General features: G+C 40.0%; 1 protein-coding gene across 1 annotated transcript; it reads left to right on the top strand.

The window, feature by feature from the left end:
- The first annotated feature begins 42 nt into the window (after window positions 1-42).
- MDH1 (malate dehydrogenase 1) lies at window positions 43-24833 on the top strand. Its single transcript, XM_049856229.1, has 9 exons — window positions 43-142; window positions 4311-4409; window positions 5230-5326; window positions 11055-11230; window positions 13048-13170; window positions 22594-22770; window positions 23262-23375; window positions 23890-23979; window positions 24497-24833. The coding sequence occupies exons 1-9, from the start codon at window positions 140-142 to the stop codon at window positions 24620-24622; spliced, it is 1005 nt and encodes a 334-aa protein (XP_049712186.1). The 5' UTR covers window positions 43-139; the 3' UTR covers window positions 24623-24833.
- Window positions 24834-25817: the final 984 nt, after the last annotated feature.

Raw genomic sequence — 25817 nt, 5'->3', positions numbered from 1 at the left:
CAGAGGGCGCCGTGGTCGGGAGCCGAGTCTTTTCTCGCTAACACCGCTCGCACTCTTCGAGTTGGTTCCGCGGTAGAGGTGACCCGACTCCTTGAGGCTGATACTGCAGGTGCTGGAATTGTCCGCGCGGTTCCCGATCATGGTGAGTGTGGACCTCAGCTCCTGCCCAGCCCCCGGGCCCGCGGCCTTTTATGGGATTTCTTGCATTTGAAGGGCTTTTGGGGGGGCGGCTGTGCGAGGCGTGATCTTCGCGCCCTTTGAAACGCCGAGCCTTGGAGCTCTGCAGACCATCATCTGGGGACTGTCGCAATAGCCCAGTAATCGGGAATGGATAGATTTCCACCTGGGGTCCTCTTAGGAGGATTCTGGAGACCTCGTTGTCCTTGAAGAACCTTGATCTCAGTGGTGCTGCATGGCAGGGGACAAAATAAGAGGCTGCGGATTTTCTCCAAAGGACGTTAGGTTTGATATTAGGGAGGGGGAGGTCAGGCTCTCAACCTTCTTTTTTCCTCTTAAGCCTACAGTGTTTTTAAGGGCTTTTGTCACTGAGTCCTTGAAAGCAGAAGGCCCTGGATTGTAAAGGTAGCGATCACCAAGTGCTCTAGATTACTATCTACGTTTTGAGGAGATGTGTTTCCGCCATATCTAATTTCACAAAATGTTATTTAAAATCTGTTCATTGATCTTCTTTTGGAATGCGGGGACTTGTCACTGCGTCACTAGCAAATATCTGGTACAAATATTCTTTACTGGTCTGTACGTTATGAATTCTAGAAGCATTACTTTGAAGTATAATAGCATGTAACCATCTTGTCATGTAAAATCTGGATTATCTAGATCTCTGTATCTTGTCTCTACTGAAGGGGAAGAGGGGGTTGGCGGGGAAGCTCTGACGTAGGAATAATCTGCATACATACAGTTTGAAGGTGACATCCATACTGAGAAATTGCTTCGGTTCTTGCATTTATAGTTGAGATTATTTTTTGTCTTTTGTACTAAAATGGGTGGGGAGTGTGCAGAAATGTTTGGATGATTTGGGAATTTCTCAGAACCTGAAAAGACCGTGCAAGGCATTACATCCTCTACCTTTAGAAGCGGTCAGTAAAAAAAAAAAAAAATTTTTTTAAAAGACACCATTAATTCCCAGTGTTAAATCTAGGTTTCCTATGTGTTTTGTCAGAGAACATAATTAGTTATTTAAATGATGGTTTCAGTGGGTTCTAGCCTAATAATTTCAGCAAGAAAGAAGGTCACCTTGGAAAACCTCCCCACCTCAATCTTTTAAGTTGAGATTATTGAGACCTAAAGAGAATCTTGTTACACAACAGTTTGCCCCAAGGGTTCCACACTCGTATGACCGTGTTGTGTCATACGGGACACTTACCAAGTCACTCTGAAAAGCCACGTTAGTAAATGAAGTTCTTGATGAAAATGCAAGCTCATACTGCAAATGCAGACTCAACTACGTTATCAGCATTTAAATTACCTAATAGCTTTATTCCTTGAGTTTTAGAATTAGAAGAAAACTTGGAGATTATTTTTTCTAATTTTAAATGTAGTCTGGTGAGGTCAAATGATTTTCCCAAGGTCACAGAGACCATGGCCCCTGATTTCTGAGTTGTTTTTGCTGCACAGTAGTTCTACCCAGGCCTTACCCTGGAAGGTCATTCGGGTGCCAGATAACATGGGCACTGCTTGAGGAAGAATCCTTCTGCCAGTTGCTTGGAGCTAACAGCAAGCTGTCACATGACTCAGTCTCCCTGCTCCTTTGAGAGAGTGTACGAACAATGGAACAATCCCTGGGCTTGAGAAGAGCTGTCTTTTGTAACCTTAATACAAAGCTATTTTTTTAGGGAGTGAATTCCTTGCTTGTGTCCATAAGGAATCCAAATGGTATTGCTTGTCTTTTATATTACAGGAATATAATTAGAAAGTAAGAAGGGAATATTCGGGTCTTGCTGTGGAAATGCAGAACAAGTGTTTGGATTTAAGCCTTACAACTGAGACTTTAGCACATGCGCAAGACAGAGCCTGCATCTGCAGGAAGGTCATTAGTGCCCTGCAGAGAGCAAAGGCATTCCTTCTTTGGATCTTGGCAAACTGCCCAGATATCTGAGCAAAGAATAGTAACCTCTGTCCACACTGTAACATTGTGAGAAGTCAGTGGGACTCTCCCACCCTCCCGCTTTTCAACTGCAAAGGAGCCAAATAAAGCACTTCCTCTCCCTATTTTATCATCAAATATTTAGACACTAACTGGGCTTCACACCACTCTTAAGAAGATGGAATTACCTACCTATGAAAATAATTTGTCCAAAGATACAGAAACTGCTGAGGTGGAATCAGTAGCTGTTCATCACTTGGCCACAACCCCTTCACTAAGGACTGTGGTACTGCGAACACATTTTTTAGTAGCTAAAATTGACTGCATTAATCTTCTCTAACCATCTGGCTCCCTGACTTTCTGGGAGATTAAGCCTTATAAATAATGATATTCACTCCCCCCACCTTTATTTCTTATCCTAGTTTTTTTTCATTGAAGTAGCATGTTTTTTGTTTTTTCCTCACTGACATTCATTCAACAAATATTTGTTGAACACTGTATGAGAGTACAAATTCAAGTCAAACGTGGACTGCTCTCGGGGGTTTCACAGTCTAGTAGAGAATAACAGTCATGTATATAGAAAACCTGAGGCTATAAGGGTCTTTAAAAGAAAACTTTGTGGTGACCCATTGCCGTCGAGTCGATTCTGACTCATAGCGACCCTATGGGGCAGAGTAGAATGGCCCCATAGGTTTCCAAGGAACACCTGGTGGATTCAAACTGCTGACCTTTGGTTAGCAGCTGACAGAGACCTACAGAGACCTATTAATAATAATAGTACTTGCTACATGTTTTTAGTGCTTTGTATGTGAACTCAATCCTTAAAGCTACCCTGTTTATTAGATGTTATTGTTATTATTAGGTGTTTACTATTAAGTAGTCAGGTTGAAACATGATTAATTGCTTTGTGAAACCTTTTTTGGCTGAATGTTGTTGTAAAGTGAATGGAAAACCACTGTTGATCCTCTTCCTGATGTGGAGGATTCTGTAGAGCAGACGGGAGAAGGCAGATTGGCATCATTGGATTTGTAAGGCTCAAAACCCTGGTGGCGCACTGGTTAAGAGCTATAGCTGCTAATCAAAAGGTGGGCAGTTCTAATCCACCAGGCGCTCCTTGGAAACTGTACGGGGCAGTTCTCTGCCCTGTAGGATCGCTATGAGTCAGAATCGACTCCAAGGCAATGGGTTTTTTTTTTTGTTTTCTTTTAGTGGCCTTCAGGGTTTGCTCTGTGAAAAGCAGTACCACCACATTAATGCACAGCAGCGTTCTTAGGCCTATTTTAGAGATAAAATAGCCCAAAAAATGTGGCTAAGATTATGTAAGTAAATACAGGATAACATGGTTCACTCCCTGTACAGTGAGGGTTAAATAACACCATATAAATATGCAGCCAAAGTGTGCATATTCCAAAGGAAGTTGCTTAGTTGATTTGTGCATGCTGGGACAAGTCGGTAAGTTAACCTTCTACTGAGCCAGATGCTGAAGAGATTTTAAAATTTTAAATGAACTTGTTAAAATACATGTTTGTCTTATAGGGAGAATCCCAAATATCTTCTGTGTAAGACAGTACTCTTTAATAAGACGTTAGAGTCCCTGGATGGCACAGTTAAGCACTGAGCTACTACCCGAGATTGTCTGCATTGTGGTGGTAAAGTCAATTCACAGCATCCTGCAGCAGAAGTCTTTTTCAACTGTAGACGGTGTCCTCCGGAGCCATATGCTGCCCTGACTGGAAGTTGGTTGGTCTTTTCTCTATAGCCCATCCATCTGCTAGTCCTCAAATTGAAAGGAATGTAAAATCCTAATATATTTCCTAGTTTGAAAACCCAGTGCTGTCCAGCCGATTCCTCGTAGCGACCCTATAGGACAGAGTAGAACTGCCTTCATAGGGTTTTCCAAGGAGCACCTGGTAGATTCTAACTGTCGACCTTTTGGTTAGCAGCTGTAGCTCTTAACCACTACACCACCAGGGTTTCTAGTTTGAAGAAGCCCCCCAGAATTCTGCAAAGGTTGGTGATTTCAAGTCCACCTAGAGACACATCAGAACAAAGGCCTGGCAGTCTATTTCCAAAAAATCAACCATCAAAAACCCTGTGGAGCACAGTTCTGCTTGGACACACTTGGGATTTCCATGAGTTGGAATCAACTCCACAACAACTAGTTTCTTTTTGGTAGTAAAATGTTAATGGGTCTCTTTCGTTGCAGTCTGAACCAATCAGAGTCCTTGTGACTGGAGCAGCTGGTCAAATTGCATATTCACTGCTGTACAGTATTGGAAATGGCTCTATCTTTGGTAAAGACCAGGTAAGAGCTACTATCTGTAAGTCCTAAGTCATTAGAGTAAAAATATTAACAAAGCCCTGTATTTAATTGCAAACAAATTATAAAACAGTGAAAGAATAGATAATCCCAATAAATGGAGTAGGCAAATTGCTCTAAATGGAAGCTGGTAAAGTGTGTGTATGCACCTTCAAGGCCTAGAAAATACTTTGCAAATCAGAACTATTCCATGTGTTTAAAGTACTGCCACCCACAGGTGTTAGTCAGAGGGAGATACTGGCTAATGACAGCAGCTGTTAGGGACAGTCAGGTGGGATAGAAAGTTACTGCATCAGCACCTCTTGTTAAAAAATGCTCTTTAGGCTCCAAATAGTAGGGCAGGCAATCCTGCTTCCTAGGAGGAAGCAAGTACCCCAATTCCAGCAGACCTGATTAGCATACACTAAAATTAATGTCTGAAGTATTTATTTATTCTCCTGACCCACAGATATTGAGTTCTTCCTTAGTTTTCCAGGAACTGAAATCAGATATGCTGTTAATAAGAGCAAGCTGTGGTATGTCACATCAACTTGGTGTTTTTCCCATGTACTCCATAAAATTTCAGTACGGGTGATTTCTCTTACGGTGTCCCGTTAGCAAGCCATTGCTGGCTTTGTAGCATTCCTTTTCCTGAAAATGATGTGGTGATAGGTGCCTTACCTCCTTAGTTACTACGAATAGTCAGTGGGAGGAGTTGTACAGACAATTATACACATATGTAATAAACAAAAACCATGCAAAAGAACTTTTTTGTGACCAGATGACATAGCTTGCACTGACAGATGCCATCCTTGCTACTTGACAGCCCCTGATTCTCCTGCTGTTGGATATCACTCCCATGATGGGTGTCCTGGAAGGTGTCTTAATGGAACTGCAGGACTGTGCACTTCCCCTCCTGACAGGTGAGTTGGGGGAGTGGAGGAGAAGAAATCTTATTCTGCATCTTTCAAAAAACATTTGTATAATTGTTAATTAGCCTCTGAATTAGAAATTATTTCATAAATTATTTTGTTTTTGTCTTTATTTAAACTAACAGCTATTTGTCGCAGGACTGGACAGTGTTTTGTTCTGTTGTACATAGGGTCACTGTGGGTCAGAACCAGCTCCATGGCACCTAACAACATACCAAGAATAAATAAGGATAAAAACCAGAATTAGCCAGTGTCAGGCAAACACCTATACTTTTTTTCCCAAAATGCTTACATATGTACTATTTAAGTATAATATTGCACCAGGGTTACACACCCAGGATTGTGTACTTTGTGGTGGCCCTTAAAGTCTATTCACATGAGAACAGCAGCACCCTGCAATGGAAACCTTTTCAATTCTAAATGGTGTCCTAGAGCCATATGCTGCCCTGAGGATGAAAGTTGGTTGGTCTCCTGTATAGCCCATCCCATTTGCTAGTCCTCAAGCTGAAACGAAATGTAAAATCGTAATTATACACTTCCTACTTTGAAAAAGCCCTCCAGAGTCCTGCAAAGCACCTTTGAGAATCATTGAACTGTTACACGAATATAAGACAGAAGTCTTAAATGTTAGATATCATTAGATTGAAAGGTTCACTAAAACGTTGTTAGGTGACATTGAGTCAGTTTGGACTCATAGTGACCCTATGTACAGCAGAACACTGCATGGTCCTGCACCGTACTCAGTCTTTGCTGTGTTTGAGCCACCGCGTCATTGTTGGAGCCACTGTGTCAGTCCACCTCATTGAGGGTCTTCCTCTTTTTCCATGACCCTTTCCTTTTATTTATTTATTTATTTATTTTTTCCTTTACCAAGCATAATGTCCTCCAGGGACTGGACCCTCCTGATAACATGTCCAAATTAGGTGAGACAAAGTCTCACCATCCTTGCCTATAAGGAGCATTCTGGCTGTACTTGCTCTAAGACAGATTTGTTCATTCTCCTGGCAGTCTATGGTATATTTGATATTCTTCACCAACACCATAATTCAAAGGCATAAATTCTTCTTTGGTCTTCCTTATTCAGTATCCAGCTTTTGCATGCATATGAGGCAATTACAAATACCATGGCTTGGGTAGGGAGCACCGTAGTTCTCAAAGCGACATCTTTGCTTTTTAACCCTTTAAAGAGATCTTTTCCTATAGGGTCACTCTGAGTCAGAATCGACTCCAGGGCAGCGGGTTTGGTTTTGGTTTTTTTTTTTTGGCAGCAGATGTGCCAAATGTAATACGTTGTTTGAGTTCTTGACTGCTACTTCATGGGTGTTGATTTTGGATCCAAGTAAAATGAAATCCTTGACAACTTCAATATTTGGTCTCCATTTTTCATGATAGTGCTTACTGGTTCAGTTGTGAGGATTTTTGTTTCTTTATGAAGTATAATCCGTACTGTATGCTATAGTCTTTGATCTTCATCAGTCTAAGTGCTTCAGTACTCTTCCCTTGCAACAAGTAAGGTTGTGTCATCTGCATATCACGGGTCGTTAATGAGTCTTCTTCCAATCTTAATGTCCCGTTTTTTTCCAATCCTGATGCCGCATATAGTCTAGCTTCTTGGATTATTTGCTTGCATACAGATTGAATATGTTTGGTGAAAGGATAACAACCCTGACGCACACCTTTAATGATTTTAAACCACAGAGTATCTCATTGTTCTGTTCGAAGGACTGCTTTTTGGTCTATGTACAGGTTCCGCATGAGCACAACCAAGTGTTTCTGAATTCCCATTCTTCCCAGTGTCATCCATAATTTGTTATGATCGACATAGTCGGAGGTTTTGCATAGTGAATAAAACACAGGTGAAAATCTTTGTGGTATTCTCTGCTTTCAGCCAAGATCCATCTGACATCAGCAATGATATGCCTTGTTGCACATCCTCTTCAGAATGCAGCCTGAATCTCTGGCAGTTCCCTGTTGATGTACTGCTGCAAGTGCTTTTGAACTATCTTCAGCAAAATTTAACTTGTGTGTGATATTAATGACATTGTTCCATAAGTTCCACATTCTGTTGGATCACCTTTCTTTGGAATGGGCACAAGTATGGACCTCTTTCAGTGGGTTGCCCAGGTAGCTATCTTCCAAATTTCTTGGTATAGACGAGTGAGCACTTCCAGTGCTGCATCCGTTTGTTGAAATATTTCCATTGATACTCTGTCAGTTTCTGGAGCCTTGTTTTTCTCCAGTGCCTTCAGTGCAGTTTGGACTTCTTGTTTCAGTACCAACAGTTCTTGATCATATGCTACCTTCTGTAGTAGTTGAACATCGACCAATTCTTTTTGATATAGTGACTGTGTATTCCTTCCATCTTCTTTTGATGCTTCCTGGGTCATTCAATATTTTCCCCATAGAATCCTTCACTATTGCAACTTGAGGCTTGAATTTTTTCTTCAGTTCTTTCAGCTTGAGAAATGCTGAGCGTGTTCTTCTGTTTTGGTTTTCTAACTCCATGTCTTCGCACGTTTCATTATAATATTTTGCTTCGTCTCTTCAAGCTGCCCTTTGAAATCTTCTGTTCAGCTCTTTTACGTGATTTCTTCTGTTCACTTTAGCTACTCGACGTTCAAGTGCAAGTTTCAGAGCCTCTTCTGACATCCATTTTGGTCTTTCTTTCCTGTCTTTTTAATGACCTTTGTTTTCTTCATGTATGATGTCCTTGATGTCATTCCACTACTCATCAGGTCTTCGGTCAGTAATGTCCAGTGAGTTAGTTCTATTCTTGAGATGGTCTTTAAAGTTAGATGGCACATACAAGGTAGAACCCTGGTGGTGTAGTGGTTAAGAACTTGGCTGCTAACCAAAAGGTTGGCAGTTAGGAACCACCAGACGCTCTTTGGAAACTCTGCGGAGAGTTCTGCTCTGTCTTATAGGATCACTATGAGTTGGAATCGACTCAGCGGCAGTGGAGTTTTGGTTTATACTCAAGGTCGTGCTTTGGCTATTGTGGACTTGTTCCAATTTTCTTCAGCTTCAGTCGAACTTGAGTATGAGCAGTTGGTGGTCTGTTCTGCAGTTGGCCCCTGGCTTCATTCTGACTGATGATATTGAGCTTCTCCACCTGTTTCCAGAGAGGAAATCGATTTGATTCGATTTGATGCTATTCTGCAAGGTCTACATGTGTAGTCCCCATTTATGTTGTTGAAAAAGGTATTTGTGATGAATAAATCTTTGGTCTATGCAGAATTCTGTCATGTAATCTCCAGTGTCGTCTCTGTCACCAAGGCCATATTTTCCAACTACTGATCCTTCTTCGTTTCAGACTTTCCCATTCCAATCACCAGTAATCATCAATGCATCTTGACTGCACGTTTGATCAATTTCAGACTGCAGAAATTGGTAAAGATCTTCAGTTTCCTCATCTTTGGCGTTAGTGGTTGGTGCATAAATTTGAATAATAGTTAACTGGTCTTCTCTGTAGACGTATGGATATTATCCTATTGCTCACAGTATTGTACTTTAGTATAGATCTTAAAATGTTCTATTTTGATGATTAACGTGATGCCATTCCTCTTCAGTTTGTCATTCTCAGCATGGTAAAACCCGTTGCTGTAGAGTTAATTCCAACTCATAGCAAACTTGCAGAACTGCCCCATTGGATTTCCTAGGCTGCAATCTTTATAGAAGCAGACTGCCACATCTTTCTCTTGCAGAGGAACTCGTGGGGTCGAATCGCTGACCTTTCAGTTAGTAGCCGAGTGCTTAACCACTGCGCCACCGGCATAGTAGACCATATGGTTGTCCAATTCAGAATGGCTGATACCAGTCTATTTTAGCTCCCTAATGCTTAGAATGTTGATCTTTATGTGTCTTATTTCATTTTTGATGACTTCCAATTTTCCCAGATTCATGCTTTGTGCATTCCATGATGAGAATATTAATGGATGTTTGCAACTGTTTCTTCTCATTTTGAGTTGTGCCACATCAGCAGATGAAGGTTCTGAAAGCTTGACTCCATCCACGTCATTAAGGTCAACTCTACTTTGAGGAGGCAGCTCTTCCCCAGTCTTCTTTTGAGTGCCTTCCAACCTGAGGGGCTAGCGTCTGGCACTTCATCAGTGTTTTGCTGCTATTCATAAGGTTTTCACTGGCCAATTTTTTCAGAAGTACACTGCCAGGTCCTTCTTCCTAGCCTGTTTTAGTCTGAAAGCACTGCTGATACCTGTCTACCGTGGGTGACTGCTGATATTTGAAATACTGGTAGCATGGCTTCCAGCAACACAAAAGCCACCATAATATGACAAACTGACAGATGTAATTAAAACATAAGATCAAATTATAAATGAATTGGAATATTTTTCTTTAGTTATGCCTTCATCATGGCCTTTCTCTTTTGGTAAAGATTAATTAATGATACTTTCTTAGAAGTGTGCACAAAGCAAAATACATATACACCCCAGAGAAACCAGCCTCAGAACCCGTGTATCTATCTGTTCAATAACCATTCACTAAAAGGTGTATTCTACCATCTAAAGCTTTCAGTCGCGTAGTCACGTTACTCTGCCCAGACTATTCTGTTGGCTCCCTTTCCTCACCATTGCTTTCTCCAGATCAGCTTTCTCTGCTGCTTTTCCCGCCCATTTATATTCCTTTCTCTGCTAAGTTCCCTCTGCTCTAATAGGCCCAGGTTACAGCCAGCTTGTGCCTGGGCAGCTGTGAATATGACAGGGGATGGAAGGTTCAGTAAATAAAGATGTATAGTGGGGAAGAGGAAGATGGATTTTTTTTCCTCCAGCTGGGGCTCCTGCATGCACCTGTCGTTGGCTCATAGCAACGTGGCTGTGACTCAGGTTCACTGGCTTCTTTTTACCACTAAGAAAGCTGAATCCAGGTCAGGACCTTTTTAGGACCTGGAGAGAGAGAGGGGTAGGATAATGTGTTCTTCAATCAAAAACCAAGTGGCATGTGTTTAGTGGTCTAACTCTAGCTTAGTGGTTGAACTCTGGACTGATCCAGGCTGTCATTACAGCTGCATTACGTTAAAATGACAGCCAGCTAATCTCTTTATACCTTAATATCTTCATCTGTAAAATGTGAAGATTAAGTTTAATAATGCATATAAATTTTAGAATTATTCTTGACACCAAACTAAAACCAAACCCAGTGCTGTCGAGTCGATTTCCGACTCACAGCGACCCTAAAGGACAGAGTAGAACTGCCCCATAGAGTTTCCAAGGAGCGCCTGGCAGATTCAAACTGCCAGCCCTTTGGTTAGCAGCCATAGCCCTTAACCACTACGCCACCAGGGTTTCCTGTTCTTTGCACAGAACTCCTCAATAAATAATTTGTTACTGGTGTTGACCTTAGAGCAGTTGTGATTTAGAGATTAGGTGAATCAGTTGCTGTTTTGTGCCATCTGTGGTAATTAATGTAGATAACAAATGTGGGTCAAAGGTTATCATCTTTTACCTTGGATTCTATAGGATTTCAAAAGATAATGCTATATAATTTTTGAAATGGTGGTAATTACTGAAATAAAAGCAAAATAAACTTGATGACGTTTCTGCTAATGTGGTTAATATTATATACAGAATATGTCAATTGTGGTTTTTTCTTTAGACTCTTGGAAATTTGGTATATAATGGTAAACAAAGTGGAAGAATGAATGGGTAGAGTCAGTATGAAAAAGCAAACTTCAAACTAGCTCTATTTTTTGCCCTGTTCATAGATATCATTGCAACAGATAAGGAGGAGGTTGCCTTCAAAGACCTGGATGTGGCCGTTCTCGTGGGTTCCATGCCAAGAAGGGAGGGCATGGAGAGGAAGGACTTACTGAAAGCCAATGTGAAAATCTTCAAATCCCAAGGGGCAGCCTTGGATAAATATGCCAAGAAGTCAGTTAAGGTGACCAGTGTTTTATGGAGTTTTTCATTATTTGTATTTGAGACTTCTGTTTTAAGTGCAAATGAAATTGTTTGCCTTTTTTTTTTAATTCAGTTCTGTACAGGCTTCAGTAAATCTAGGTGTTTTTTTTGATAAGCTCTACCTCTCTGTTTTTCTTTTTACATAGGTAGAAAACTGTATTCAGAGGTGCCTATTGCAGTGACATGGAAATTTAATATTAGCTCTTAACCCTATAGAGAAGGCATAGAACTTTCTGGTACTTTTGCACTAACATGCTTCGCTGCATGGGAATGTTTGTTCAGATAGTTGGGTTTTTGTTTGTGAGGAGGGGTGGCTGCAAGCCGCTTTTATTCTTGGCAGTAGCAAGTGGTGGTTACTAATTGCTCAGATTTTCTTAATCCGGGGAATTTTAATATGCTTGTTTCTGGAGGAAGTTGAGACAATATGACTTCCTGTTTTGTTTCTGTGTTTAAGCTAGTCACCCAATCAGTACTTCAGTTTTTAAATTTGGCTTAATATTACACTCGCGCCTCCTTTTACCAATTACCTGTCAATTCACTAGAGAACTTAATTGTCACGGCAAAGAGGTTTGCTGGTTAGAGATTTTACTGTATTTGATACACTGCTTTCTCCCTACCCCAGCTTCAAAAAAAGATAAAAGAAAATTTATAAGACTTTTAAAGCTGTTAATTATGATGTTCTACTTATTACGCGATTTCATAGACATCTGCATTTTTGCTTTCTGTGACTTCATTTTAAATGGTTAACTTTTATTCTCTGTAATTCTTAACAAAAAATAATAGAAATGAGTTAATTAGAAATCCAAAGATCTCTTAGAAAAAATTATAACGTTGTTTGAGACTGCTGAAATCCAGGCTGCTTGGAGTTGTAGTACTGCTTGCACGATAATCCTCTTTGCCCTGAAAAGTTACCTTGTTTTGGAAAAACGTCACTGACACTGGAGTATTTAGGGGCAACGAAGTATCACCTCTGCAGCTTGCTCTCAAATGTGCCAGAAAAGACTAAGGATAGTTTGTGTGTGTGCGCGTGTGCACAGAGAGAGATGGGGCAAATCGAAGAATCTGGCCAAAGAGGATTTGGAAGTCAGCCTTTTTCAATGTGCTTGTAGATTTTCTGTGTTTGAAATTATTCCAAGATAAGATTTTTTTTTCTTAATTATTATTAAAGATTTTCAAAGCTTAAAAAGGTCTATGTATATATGCCGTATTTTCATTCAGTGTGTTCCAGACCTCCCCAGTACAAAACGTAGCCTGAAGTTCTCTTCTTCTGAAAATTGATTCAGTAGGTCTGGGGTGGATGGGGCCTGGTAATCTGTATTTTAACAAATATGCCAGGTAACTCTTAGGATTAGGCAAATTTAGGAAACACTTTAATTCATAGAGGCAAATCATTGTCCTGAAGTCAACTGCTCAATTAGAGTTTTATTTCTTGGACTACTGTTACAAAAGGGAAAATTTCATGAATGAATGGAACTCTGCGATACTTAGATAAATGCTGTCTCTGTTTTGGCACATAACAAAATAGACAGGTACCTTAGCTCTTGGACATTGCCACGTGGGAAGGTGCTTATGTAAATAATGGTAGCTCTATTGAAGACATGTTTTCAGTAGTCACTCCAAACACTTAACAAGTTAAAAGTTTTTAAAAGAAAGGGTAGATACTTACTACAAACTACAATGGTAACAGTACATACTTAGCTCCTACAAACTTGGTACAAAGGCTACATTTTACATTTGTAAGATAGTTTTGTCAGTCAGTTTACCATCTAACTCTTCTGCGCCTCCCATGCACCCTAGGTCATCGTCGTGGGGAACCCAGCCAATACTAACTGCCTGACTGCCATAAAGTCAGCTCCATCCATCCCCAAGGAGAACTTCAGTTGCTTGACTCGTTTGGATCATAACCGAGCTATAGGCCAAGTAAGAAAAATACCTTTTCAGTCTTATGAATGTTGAACTTTAAAGCCTTTTCTCTCACTTTTAAAGTAGCTGAGTCTAGTTTGTGCTTTTTTTGTGTTGGGGTGGTTTCTTTAGTAGAAAAGCTATTACAGTTTGTTAGGAAATCCTTAAATCTGTTCTCTTAAGGACCAGAGGCTGGACTTCCTACGTCATTTTATTTTCAGCCATATTTCGATTGCTAAATACAGTAAGTAGTCCCCCTTATCTGTGGGGTATGTTCCAAGACCTGCAGTGGATGCCTGAAACCACGGAAGAGATAAATAACAGTAACTAAAAATATAATAATTATAACAGTATAAAGTAATCAAAGTTTTATGTGAATGTGGTGTCTCTCAAATACCTTACTGTACTGTACTCACCCTTCTTGTGAGGATACAAATGCCTACCTGATGAGATGAAGTCAGATGAATGACATGGGCACTGTAACCATCCCTTACTTGCAGTAAATGGCTTGGTGTCACTCATTTCAGGGGACCCATTGCTGAAGTCTTCGTATAGGCTGAATTTTTTCTGGCACAACCACATTGCCATCAGTCGGAACATGTTTTCTGTTTATGCCTTCCACCCACAAATTCAATGCCTTGCCATTTTAATTAAGCATTTATCACACACTGGGAGTGTAACTTTTGTAATATGAGATGCGACGGCAGAACCAGCAGGAATTTCTTTTTCCTTTCTCACAATTTCCCAGATAGAAGATTTGTGATGGATCTTAGCAACCTCAACATATAATTTGTTTTCTTCCCTTATTAAGTCTAGAACTTTCACCTTTTCACTTAAAGGAAGTACTTTATGGCTTCTCTTTGGCATATCCAAATTGCCAGCATCATTAACTTTTGAGCTTTGGCCATTATTAAGTAAGAAAAGGGTTACTTGAACACAAGCACTGCTATACTGTGATGATCTGATAACCGAGACTGCGCTGAGTGACTAACGGGTGGGTAGCATACAACGTGGATACACTGGACAAAGGGATGATTTAGTCCTGAGCAGGGTGGCGTGAGATTTCATCACACTACTCAGAACGGCACACAATTTGAAATTTAGGAATTGTTTCTGGAATTTTCCATTTAATATTTTCAAACCACGTTCAATCACAGGTAGCTAAAACTGTGGATAAGGGAGGACTGCTGTGTAATTAAATGCAGTTGCTTAATGTCCCCTTGCTATAGTGGCTAAAATTAGTTACCAATGTAGACAGTTTACATGGTGGTTCATAATTTAATTTACTTTTGACAAATATATACCCAAAAAAACCCTATAAAAAAAAATGGTGGTTCATAATTTAATTTACTTTTGACAAATATATACCCAAAAAAACCCTATAGGAGGTTATAAAAACAAAGATTTGAGCTTTGGGTGTTTGTGTGGTTCTGTCTCCATTTTCCCTGCAGCTAAGCAGTCAAATTCACATTTTTAATTTTTATGCCTTTTTAATATAATATTGTTTCCATAAGATTTTCTACTTTTTGGTATTTAGGAACTAAATTTTAATTGTTGTCATTTTTTCTTAACCCTTGGAGCCTTAGATAAATATACCAAAAAGTCAGTTATGTTGACGAGGGCATATTTATCTAAGGCTCGAAGGGGTAAGAAAAATTGACAATTAAAATCAGCTTTTAAAAAACTCAGAGGCCATGCCACTCAATCAAGCAAGTTACCTAGGCTTTCTTAAACTCCCAGTGATCCTGGTACCCTTGGAAGTCACAAGAACATTGCAGGATTCAGCCATACTTCATTCCTTTTCCTTGGCGCTTTTCTGCCCATGTCCCCTCATCCAGGGTCATCACGGATAAGTCTGTGAGGGTAGTCCTTTTTCTAAGAAAGAATAGACTTTCTTTAGTTTCAAGAAAATTGTATTTTTACCGGAAGGTGATGTGAGACTTGTGTAAAAAACTACTACTTCCTTAAGTGGGAATTGATCATATATCAGCTTTGGAGTGCCCAGTGAAGGAGAAAAGAATTTACATTTGCTAAGATTCTACTAACAGACCCTAGGTGGTGCAAACGGTTAACATGCTCAGCTGCTAACCCAAAGGTTGGAGGTTCGAGTTCACCCAGATGCTCCTCAGAAGAAAGGCCTGGAGAGCTACTTTGGAAAAATCAGCCATTGAAAACCCTGTGGAGCACAGTTCTACTGTGACACACGTGGGGTTGCCGTAAATTGGAGTCATCTCCACAGCAGCTGGCTTTTTTTTAAGCTTCCACTGTAAGCCCAGTGCTTTACATGGCGATTTTTTTATTTAATTTGTATAGTAACTATATGAGGTAGGTATTATTATCCCTGTTTCACAGGTGGGAAACCTGAGGCTCAGTGAGATCAGGGGACCTGCTCAGAAACATGTGGCTAGAAATGATGGGGCCACCTAGACCTGACTTCACAGTGTGCATTCTTGGTTCAAGTGGTCTGAGTTCACTTACTGGCTCTGTGACCTTGTGGAAGGTATATTAGTTCAAACTATAAAAGAGATTAATTGTTTCTACCTCAAAGCATAATTATAAGGATTCAATTAGGCGTGATCCATGTTAAGCCCTTAGCATGGTACCTGTCACACAGTAAAACTCAACAAATGTTACCTACTATTGTTACCGCTGGGTTTTATTATTATTAAGAGGGGTAGAGCCTAGAGTTGATAAGAGCTGAAGCTCAGAAATATCTCCCTGAACATTCCAGTTAATTAGAGGGTCATTAGGTAACAAGTTAAAAAGGCAAAATGTTCCCTCAGAGGCTTTAGATTGTGGGCTGGATTTTGGGGAGGAGGGTTGGTTTTTTCTTATGTCCCAGGATGGCTGGAGAGGAATAGGAGCATGTATAACCAGCAGCAGGGGATTTGGGTCCTGTGGGACAGCCATAAAGGAAAGGATGACAGTATAAGGCGGCGTAGTTATAGACTGTGGATTGTCAGAGGGTAACATATTTAGCTCCTACATGGAGAAAGAGCCTAAGAAATAAAATGGCAAAAAAGCAAACTTCCTTCTTTACTGTTTTACCTAAGGCCTTAGTGGAGGCAAGCACTGGCAACGTATGCCTCCAGAGGTGCTACTAAATGATGTTTTATCCCAGTGCCTGGAACACTTTTCCTTGGTGGGGGTGGGGAGCAGGGGGTGGTCTGAATGAGGAAAGAAGGAAGAAAGCAGACTGTGACCAGGAAGAAAGCAGACTTTGACCGCTGCAGCTGACATGTATTCTTTGTTATTCATTGGCCCTTGGGTGAGGCTGTTTTCTACATGTCAACCTGACAGTGTCAGACCTTCTAGAAAATTTTTAAAGAAGCAGTTTCTTCCAGCTGTAGATATTGATCCAGTGAGAAAAATACACCCGAAGATTAATTTTTCTTCTGTGAATGGTACTAGGCTGACATAATTTGTTTTGGCATTCAGAGGACATAGCTCCCTAGTGACTTTTTATCACCTACGGGACCCTCCTGTATGTTTGCAACCCAAAGTTGCATTAATGTCTGCTGACAAGGTAATTTGGCAGTGAAACCAGTTAGCAGATGTCACGGGGAAGAAAATTACCAGAGCTGGAGAAGATTTAGTCAGAAACCATTTAACAGATCTATAGGGTCACTATGGGTCAGAATCAACTCAGCAGCAATGGGTTTGGTTTTTTGGGGTTGTGTATGAGAGACAGGGAGCGCTGGTGGTACTGTGGTTAAGCATTTGGCTGCTGACCAAAAGGTCAGCAGTTCAAATCCACCAGCCGCTCCTTGGAAACTATATGGGACAGTTCTACTCTGTCACATAGGGTGCTATGAGTTGGAATCGACTCGGCAGCATCAGGTATCAGTTTTATATGACAGACATGAAAGTGGCTAAAGGAGTAAGGAGCTGTTACGCAGGGTACACATGTTAATTTAGATAAGTTCTGAGAGGAATAGTATTTAGAAACGGTATCTCCTGGGTGCAAAGTACTTGGCCTTTGCTGTCCAGACAGAATTGGATTAACTCAAGAGATTGAAGGAACAACACAGGGAGGGCAACAGAGACAAAGGAAGAAAGAGGAGCCATGGAAGCCTGTGGAGGGGAGAGGCCCAGAGGAAATTTGCCATCACAGCACTTTGGAGCAGTTGGAGGGGACATCGGGAGGCGTAGGTTCTGAATTATTTGTGATATGTACCTTCAGTTACTTGCCCAAGGTATGAATTTCCTTTTTCTCTGTAATGCTAGCTAACTAAGTATAAGTTAGGGTAGTTCGTCCCACCTCCTTTCAGGTCATGGCACACCCAGAAAATAGTACTCGTTGGATAGCATATCACTGAACCCTAAAGGCTAAGTAGATCCATAGCTGGGCACCCCAGGAACCAACCATTGACTAATTTGTGGAGACTGATAGTGTAGTTAATAGTTCTAATATTTGTAGCACTCTAGATAAAGCAGAGATTAGATCAGAAATGATTTAAAATATCAAAAACAAACAAATTTTTAATCATCTAACTATTCCCACGTGCGTCTGTCAGTTTGTCGTAATGTGTGGTGGCTTGTGTGTTACTATGATACTGGAAGCTATGCCACCAGTATCCAAATACCAGCAAGGTCACCTATGATGGATGGGTTTCAGCTAAGCTTCCAGATTAAGACAGACTAGGAAGACTAGGAAGAAGGACCTGGCAGTCTACTGCTGAAAAAAAAAAACCTTATGAATAACAGCAGAACATTGTCTGATATAGTGCTGGAACGTGAGCCCCTCAGGTTGGAAGGCACTCAAAATATGACTGGGGAAGAGCTGCCTCCTCAAAGTAGAGTCGACCTTAATGACGTGGAGTCTAGCTTTCAGGACCTTCATTTGCTGATGCGGCATAACTCAAAATGAGAACAAACGGCTGCAAACATCCATAAATAATAGGAATGTGGAATGTACAAAATATGAATCTAGGAAAATTGTAAATCATCAAAGATGAAGTGGAACGCATAAAGATTGATATCCCAGGCATTAGTGCACTAAAATGGACCAGTATCGGCCATTTTGAATCAATCATATGGTCTACTGTGCTGGGAATGACAAATTGAAGAGGAATGGCGCCACATTCATTGTCAAAAGAACATTTTAAGATCTATGCTGAAGTACAGTGCTGTCGACGATAGGATGATATCCATAGGCCTACAAGGAAGACCAGTTAATACGACCACTGCTCAAATTTACGTACCAACCACTAGGCCAAAGATGAAAAAATTGAAGATTTTTACCAAGTTCTGCAATCTGAAATTGATGGAACATGCAACCAGGATGCATTGGTAATTACTGGTGATTTGGAACAGGAAAGTTGGAAACCGAGAAGAATTGGTAGTTGGAAAATACAGCCTTTGTGATAGAAATGACACGAGAGATTGAATGATAGAATTTTGCAGGACCAGTGACTTCTTCATTGCAAATACCTCTTTTCAACAACGTAAACAGCGACTATACACATGGACCTCACCCGATGGAATACACAGGAATCAGATCTACACCTGTGGAAAGAGATGAAGGAAAAGCTCAATATCATCAGTCAGAACAAGGAAAGGGGCCAACTGCAGAACAGACCATCAATTACACGTGTGCAGGTTCAAGTTGAAACTGAAGAAAATGAGAACAAGCCCACCAGAGCTAAAGTATGAGCTTGAGTATATCCCACCTGAATTTAAAGACCATCTCAAGAATAGATTCGATGTGTTGAACACTAATGACCGAAGACCAGACAAGTTGTGGAATGACGTCAAGGACATCATATATGAAGAAAGCAAGAGATCAGGAAAGAAAGAAAAGACCAAAATGGGTGTCAGAAGAGATGCTGAAACTTGCTCTTGAACCTCGAGTAGCTAAAGCAAACAGAAGAAATGATGAAGTGAAAGAGCTGAACGGAAGATTTGAAACAGCAGCTCGAGAAGACAAAGTAAAGTATTATAATGACACGTGCAAAGACCTGGAGATAGAAAACCAAAAGGAAAGAACAACGGTCAGCATTTCTCAAGCTGAAAGAACTGAAGAAAAAATTCAACCCTCGAGTTGCAATGTTGAAGGATTCCATGGGCAAAATACTGAATGATGCAGGAAGCATCAAAAGAAGATGGAAAGAATACACAAAGTCACTACCAAAAAGAACTGGTTGACATTCAGCCATTTCAGGAGGTGGCATATGATCAAGAACCGATGGTACTGAAGGAAGAAGTCCAAGCTCTACTGAAGACATTGGCGAAAAACAGGGCTGCAGGAATTGCTGTATTACTCGTTGGTATGTTTCAGCAAAGGGATACAACTCTGGAAGCACCCACTTGTCTATGCCAAGAAATTTGAATAACAGTTACCTGGCCAACCAACTAGAAGAGATCCATATTTGTGCCTATTTCCTCTATCTCATATATTAAATTTTAAAAGCTCAAACATGTATATCCATGTAGCATTATTAGCTACTCATGTTCTATCTTAATTATTTTTACTGCTAATTTTTTTTATCATGGGCTTTGGATGAAGGATTTAGCATTTACTGTGCTAAGACTTGCATGTGAAGGCTGAACAATGAATAAGAAATACTGAAGAATTGATGCCTTTGAATTATGGTGTTGGTGAAGAACATTGAATATACCATGGACTGCCAAAAGAACAAACAAATCTGTCTTGGAAGGAGTACAGCCAGGATGCTCCTTAGAAGCAAGAATGGCAAGACTTCAGCTCACATACTTTAGTCATGTTTTCAGGAGAGACCAGTCCCTGGAGAAGGGCATTATACTTGGTAAAGTAGAGGGTCGGTGAAAAAGAGGAAGATTCTCAATAAAATAAGATGGATTGACACAGTGGCTGCAACGATGGGCTCGAGCATAATGATTATGAGGATGGCCCAGGACCAGGCAGCGTTTCATTCTATTGTACATAGAGTCACTATGATTTGGAACCAACTCCATGACACCTAACGACAACAACTATTTCAGGATTTAAGAAATGAGTCTCAGCTTAGTTTAGGGGTTATAGTTAAAGACAATTTGCTTTACTTGTCTGAATAAATGAGTATGTAGATGAGTCAAGTCATTGCAGACATTTAGGTAATGGATGTTTTCATCTTTTCCTTTGGTTGGCTGTTGTTTTTGGTTTTTTACTTTTTATTAGGATAATTATAGACTGAAAAAAGTTGCAGAAATAGTACAGAGAGGTCTCATGTACCCACCACTCAGTTTCCCCCAAATGCTGACATCTCATGTAACTGTAGAGCATTATTATCAAAACAAGAGTTTTGACTAAACTACACACTAACTCAGATTTCAGCTGTTTTGTATTCACTTACTTTTTTGTACATCTTTGTGAATGATTCTGTGATATTTAATCACATATGTAGAGTCCTATACAGCAAGCGACCCATTGCCATCAAGTCAATTCTGACTCATAGTGACCCATAAGCAACATTAAAGTCAAGATTCAGAACTGTTGCATCACCCACCAGAGAGCTCCTTCATACTGTCCCCTTATAGTCATACCCTTCCTCTTCTCCTTAACCCCTGGAAACCATTTATGACATCTCTATAACTTTGTCATGTTGAGAATGTTAAAAAAATGAAATCACACAGTATGTAACCTTCTGAGATTGGCCTTTTTCACTCCACATGATACCCTTAGCATCTATCCAAGTAGTTGCATGTATTGGTAGTTTATTCCTTTTTATTGCTGAGTAGTATTCCATTGCATGAGTGTATCACAGTTTGTTTACCCATTTACCTGTTGGAGGACATTTAGGTTGTTTCCAATTTGGGATTAGTCCTACCCTTTGTTATATGGTCAGTGCTCAAATAGGACTTTGGTATATAATGTTGCTTTAATTTATGTGTGCAAAAGCTTTAGACTCTGGCACAACCTATTTTTTTTTTTCTTCCATTCTTATTGTGATATAAAGGAAAGAAAATTCACCCATAATCTCACCCTAACACATCAACTTTTTTTTTTTTCTTCTACATTCCCTTTTGGTTCACAATAAATTCTGCTACCTAATTCCAACAAATTATATGTACAACTAATCATAATTTCTCTTCTTCACATTACCTTGCCACCCAAATAGAATAAGCAAGCTGATACTATTTAAATCCTTTAAGACGTAACTTTCTAACACTTTATGTGGCTACTCTACTGCATAATATAGTTGATATTTATGGGACTACAAAGCATTTCAAGACCCTAAAGTGCTTTCTGAACCATCAGCTAGAGACTTACCGTATTTTTATGCAAATAACACGCACATGATTGGCAAACAAATGTAGAAGATGAATTATTTGTGTTAAAATGCAAAACAGATACACCATATTTTTATGCAAAGGGTACGTGCCTTCTACGTTTGTTTGCCAACCATGCCCTCCCCTCCCACAAGGTATTTCCATAAGCACGGATTTTAGAGCTGTGGTGGCACAGTGGTTAAGAGCTATGGCAAACTACGGCTTCTGACAAAAAGGTTGGTAGTTCAAGTCCACCAGTCACTCTTTGGAAACCCTATTGGGCAGCTCTACTCTGTCCTATAGGGTCGCTATGAGTTGAAATTGATTGAACATCAACAGGTTTGTTTTTTTGGGGGGTATTATAATTTTAGTGTTACGTATATTTAGCCACTTTTCTTCAGTTTCCTAATCTATAAAATGAGGTTAGTCATACTTTGGTAACCTAAGTCCCTTCCAACTCCGATATTTCCTATTTAAGATTATTTGAAAATTAGTCATTTGTATATGGTGGTGCAGTGGTTAAACGCTTGGCTGCTAACTGAAAGTTCAATGGTTCATACTCACCGGCTGCTCTGCAGGAGAAAGATTAGCAGTCTGCTTCTGTAAAGATTACAGCCTAGGAAACCCTATGGGGCAGTTTTACTCTGTCCTGTAGGGTTGCTGTGAGTTGGAATCGACTCAACAGCACACAGCAACAACATAACATATAATACAAATTTCACTTAAGCATAGCATTACCTTCCTCAACCATCGAAGTAAACAGAGTCACCAAATCTGGAGAAGGAAAACTGATTGCTCAGCAGTGCTAAGGAGACATCTCCTAGCATTAACAACAAAACAAAGGTCATAGTTACAAATTAAAGAAATATTAACCTCTTGGTTGATGTTGTATAGTTGATAAACTTACTGTACCCACTGCCGTCGAGTCAATAGTACAAACTTACTGTACTGATACATTAATCACAACCTATAAGAAGATCTCTACTTTTAAACATTCTACTTACATAGTCTATCCTGTTTTTCATGTTCACAGTTTGCTTACATTATTAAGCTGTTTTAGGAAACTACCAGGCAGCACAAGTTACATTTTTATATATAATTCTTGTGTTCTCTTGAAGTTTCAAAAGCTTTTTATCTTTAGTTAAGGGTAAACATGTCACAACTGGAGATAAAAACATCTGTCTCATAATGTACCTGTTTTAATTTGACTAGATTGTGCTTAAACTTGGTGTGACTGCTAAAGACGTAAAGAATGTCATCATCTGGGGAAACCATTCCTCAACTCAGTATCCAGATGTCAGCCATGCCAAGGTGAAATTTCAAGGAAAGGAAGTTGGTGTGTACGAAGCTCTGAAAGATGACAGCTGGCTCAAGGGAGAATTCATCACAGTAAGAAAAATCTGTTGAACCCTCTTAACAGCCAAGTGAAAAGAATTCTGTAGAGACCCCCCGCTTTGCTGACCTGAATGTCCCCTGCAGGAAGGCAGGCTTTCACTGTTGCCCTGATGGCCGCGTGGTTCCTCTTTGGGTCCTAGTAAGCCAGTTGTAATCAGTCTGATCCGATCTGATGTGTGGCAGTCAACAGTGATTGTCGAAATGGAACAAAACTAGAGTACTCTCTAGCCATCGATTATCTTTACACAGAGATCCAGTTCTTTGTGTGAAGTGTGGTAAGCTTTTTGTGGGAGTTAGTCATCTTCTGTGTTCAAGATGAGTATAACTGAAATAGGTTAGCAAGGCTGACGTTGGGTCATTGCATGATTTTCGAGGGGACATATTAAGCTGTGGTCATAGGGTTTCCCCCCAGGATCAGCTTGGAACGAATGAAAATCCTGCTGTCACGATCCGGTAACACTCTGTCTCTACCCACCCCACCCCAGACCGTGCAGCAGCGTGGCGCTGCTGTCATCAAGGCACGAAAACTGTCCAGCGCAATGTCTGCTGCGAAAGCCATTGGCGACCACATCAGAGACATCTGGTTTGGCACCCCAGAGGTGAGGGCTCAGTGATTTGCATGGGCCATTCTTTTGTTTTTGTCCTTTTTATCCTAACCTGTCAGATAGGTTAGGTTCACATCCCAACCTGGCTGCCTACTAGCTGAGAACCTTGGGAAAGTTACTTAATGTTTCTGAGCTGCTTCCTCATCTGTTACGGGACTCCCACCTCACAGCATTATGGCGTTAAATGAGATTTTGTATGGCAGGTGCCTGGCACATGATAGGGGTAATTTTTTTCCTTCTTAAAACCTATGTTGGGCCACAGCTTCCTCACTTATAAAATGAGGCTTATGTTTCTCCTGCCTGCTTCGCACATGGGTTGAAAGTGGAATGAGATAATATCAGTGAAAGTTCCCCTGTCATAAAAGTGCCTGGCCATGGTTCCTTACGCAGTAATGAAGATACGCATGTAAGAAACTGTCATCCGGTTTAATTTTGTTAGTTCATGAGCCAGGAGTTGCTTAAGCTAATCCTTATGTACCATGAGAATGTAAAACGTGGTTGTTTTCAGGGAGAGTTTGTGTCCATGGGTGTAATCTCCGATGGCAACCCCTATGGTGTTCCCGATGATCTGCTCTACTCGTTCCCGGTTGTCATCGAGGTAAAGGATTTCGGGGTCATTCCTCTTCTTTGGAAACGTAGTTGTGTATTTTTCTTAAGTCTGGTAGCCTAGAAAGTTGTTTCTTAACTAAATCAGACATGGTTGTTTCTCAGCTTTGAAATTATGTGAAGCAAGATTCAACTCTTCCATTAGGCACAGTATGTTATGCCTCTAAAACCAGATACCTGCAGGATAGTCTCTCACTTCTGAATGAAGCAACACCTTTAACTTCGCTGCTCTTTAGTACAGCTGTCCTAGAGTCAATAGTTTTTTATACTCACTCACTAAAGCTTCATTTAGTGGTTTTTCCTAGATTCAATGGGTTTTAAATTACGTGTTGAGCTTTTATCAGAATTATCCATTAAGTTAATTAAGATCTGAATTTTGATTTGCTTCTTCAGGATCAGGCTTCGAAACATACATACCTCTAGATTTAAGTTCAAATCAGGTTGTAGCCTGCGGGAAGATCAGCTCTAGCTTAATTGTCAATCTCTTATTTGTAATTATTTTTAAACAGAATAAGACCTGGAAGATTGTTGAGGGTCTCACTATTAATGATTTCTCACGTGAGAAGATGGATCTTACTGCAAAGGAACTAACAGAAGAAAAAGAAAATGCTTTTGAATATCTTTCCTCTGCCTGACTGGACAATCATTTTGATGTTATTAAACACCCAAAAGCTGAGGAATCTAAATGTCGTCTTTGACTCTAGTACCAAATAATAATAATGCTATATACTTAAATTATGTGTGAAAAACAACACATTTTAAGGGTTATGTGCTTCTTGGTACAAATTTGTGACGGTTTGTCATCATGGTGTTAGTGCTGCATTCTAAATAAAAATATATATTCAAAGGAAAATGACTCAGACTCTAATTTCTACCTAATATTTTCAATTCAGAAAACAAAATTGCATGTGTCCCAGCTTGAGTAAGGAGTTTGTTTGTTTGTTTTCTTTTTAAACTAGTGAAGATGAAAAATGTTACAAGGTAAAGCATAAATCCCTGTTTTTGTTTTTTTTTTAAATACAACAGTAAAGGCCATCTTGGGATAGTGAACCTATTTACTTCAGAATATATTTTTAAACGTAGTCTGCATTAGGCAGTTAAACACATATTTTTTAAATCTTAAGGTTTGTGCTTTGTAAATAATTTGATTTTAACACTGGTTATTAAATAGGTTGTGGATAATACTTGTTAACAGTTTTATGCAATTGAATGAAATTATAACAATCATTTTTTTATGATAGAAGGGAAAATAAGAGTCTACTCTTGAGGTATTCTTCTATTGCAGATTTATAATCATTTATATTTCATGACCAGTAAATGCCATAGAAATTTATTCTAGGTGTTAATAGAATGTTTTCAATCTGTGGTCTTTTTTTTTTTTTTTTAAATCCATGAGGACAGGAGACATCTGTCTTTTCGTCTTTGTACTTAACACAGTCTCTGCATATATAAAATAAAAAATCCAAACCCATTACCATCCAGTTGATTCCAACTCAGCAACCATATAGGACAGAGTAGAACTGCCCCATAGAGTTTCCAAGGCTGTAAATCTTCATGGAAGCAGACTGTCACATGTTTCTCTTGCAGAGTGGCTGGTGGGTTTGTACCACCATGGCTCCTGAGTCTGTATATAATAGGTACTCAATATGATAAATCCCCTTACATGCTCTTTATGGAAACCCTGGTGGCATAGTGGTTAAGAGCTATAGCTGCTAACCAAAAGTCAACAGTTCGAATTCCCCAGACGCCCCTTGGAAACCCTATGGGCCAGTTCTGCTCTATCCTATATAGGGTCTCTGTGAGTTGGAATTGACTGGACGGCAGTGGGTT

This window comes from Elephas maximus, chromosome 17 (assembly GCF_024166365.1).
Source record: "Elephas maximus indicus isolate mEleMax1 chromosome 17, mEleMax1 primary haplotype, whole genome shotgun sequence".
NCBI lineage: Eukaryota > Metazoa > Chordata > Mammalia > Proboscidea > Elephantidae > Elephas > Elephas maximus.
This window is presented reverse-complemented; position numbering and strand designations above follow the sequence as displayed.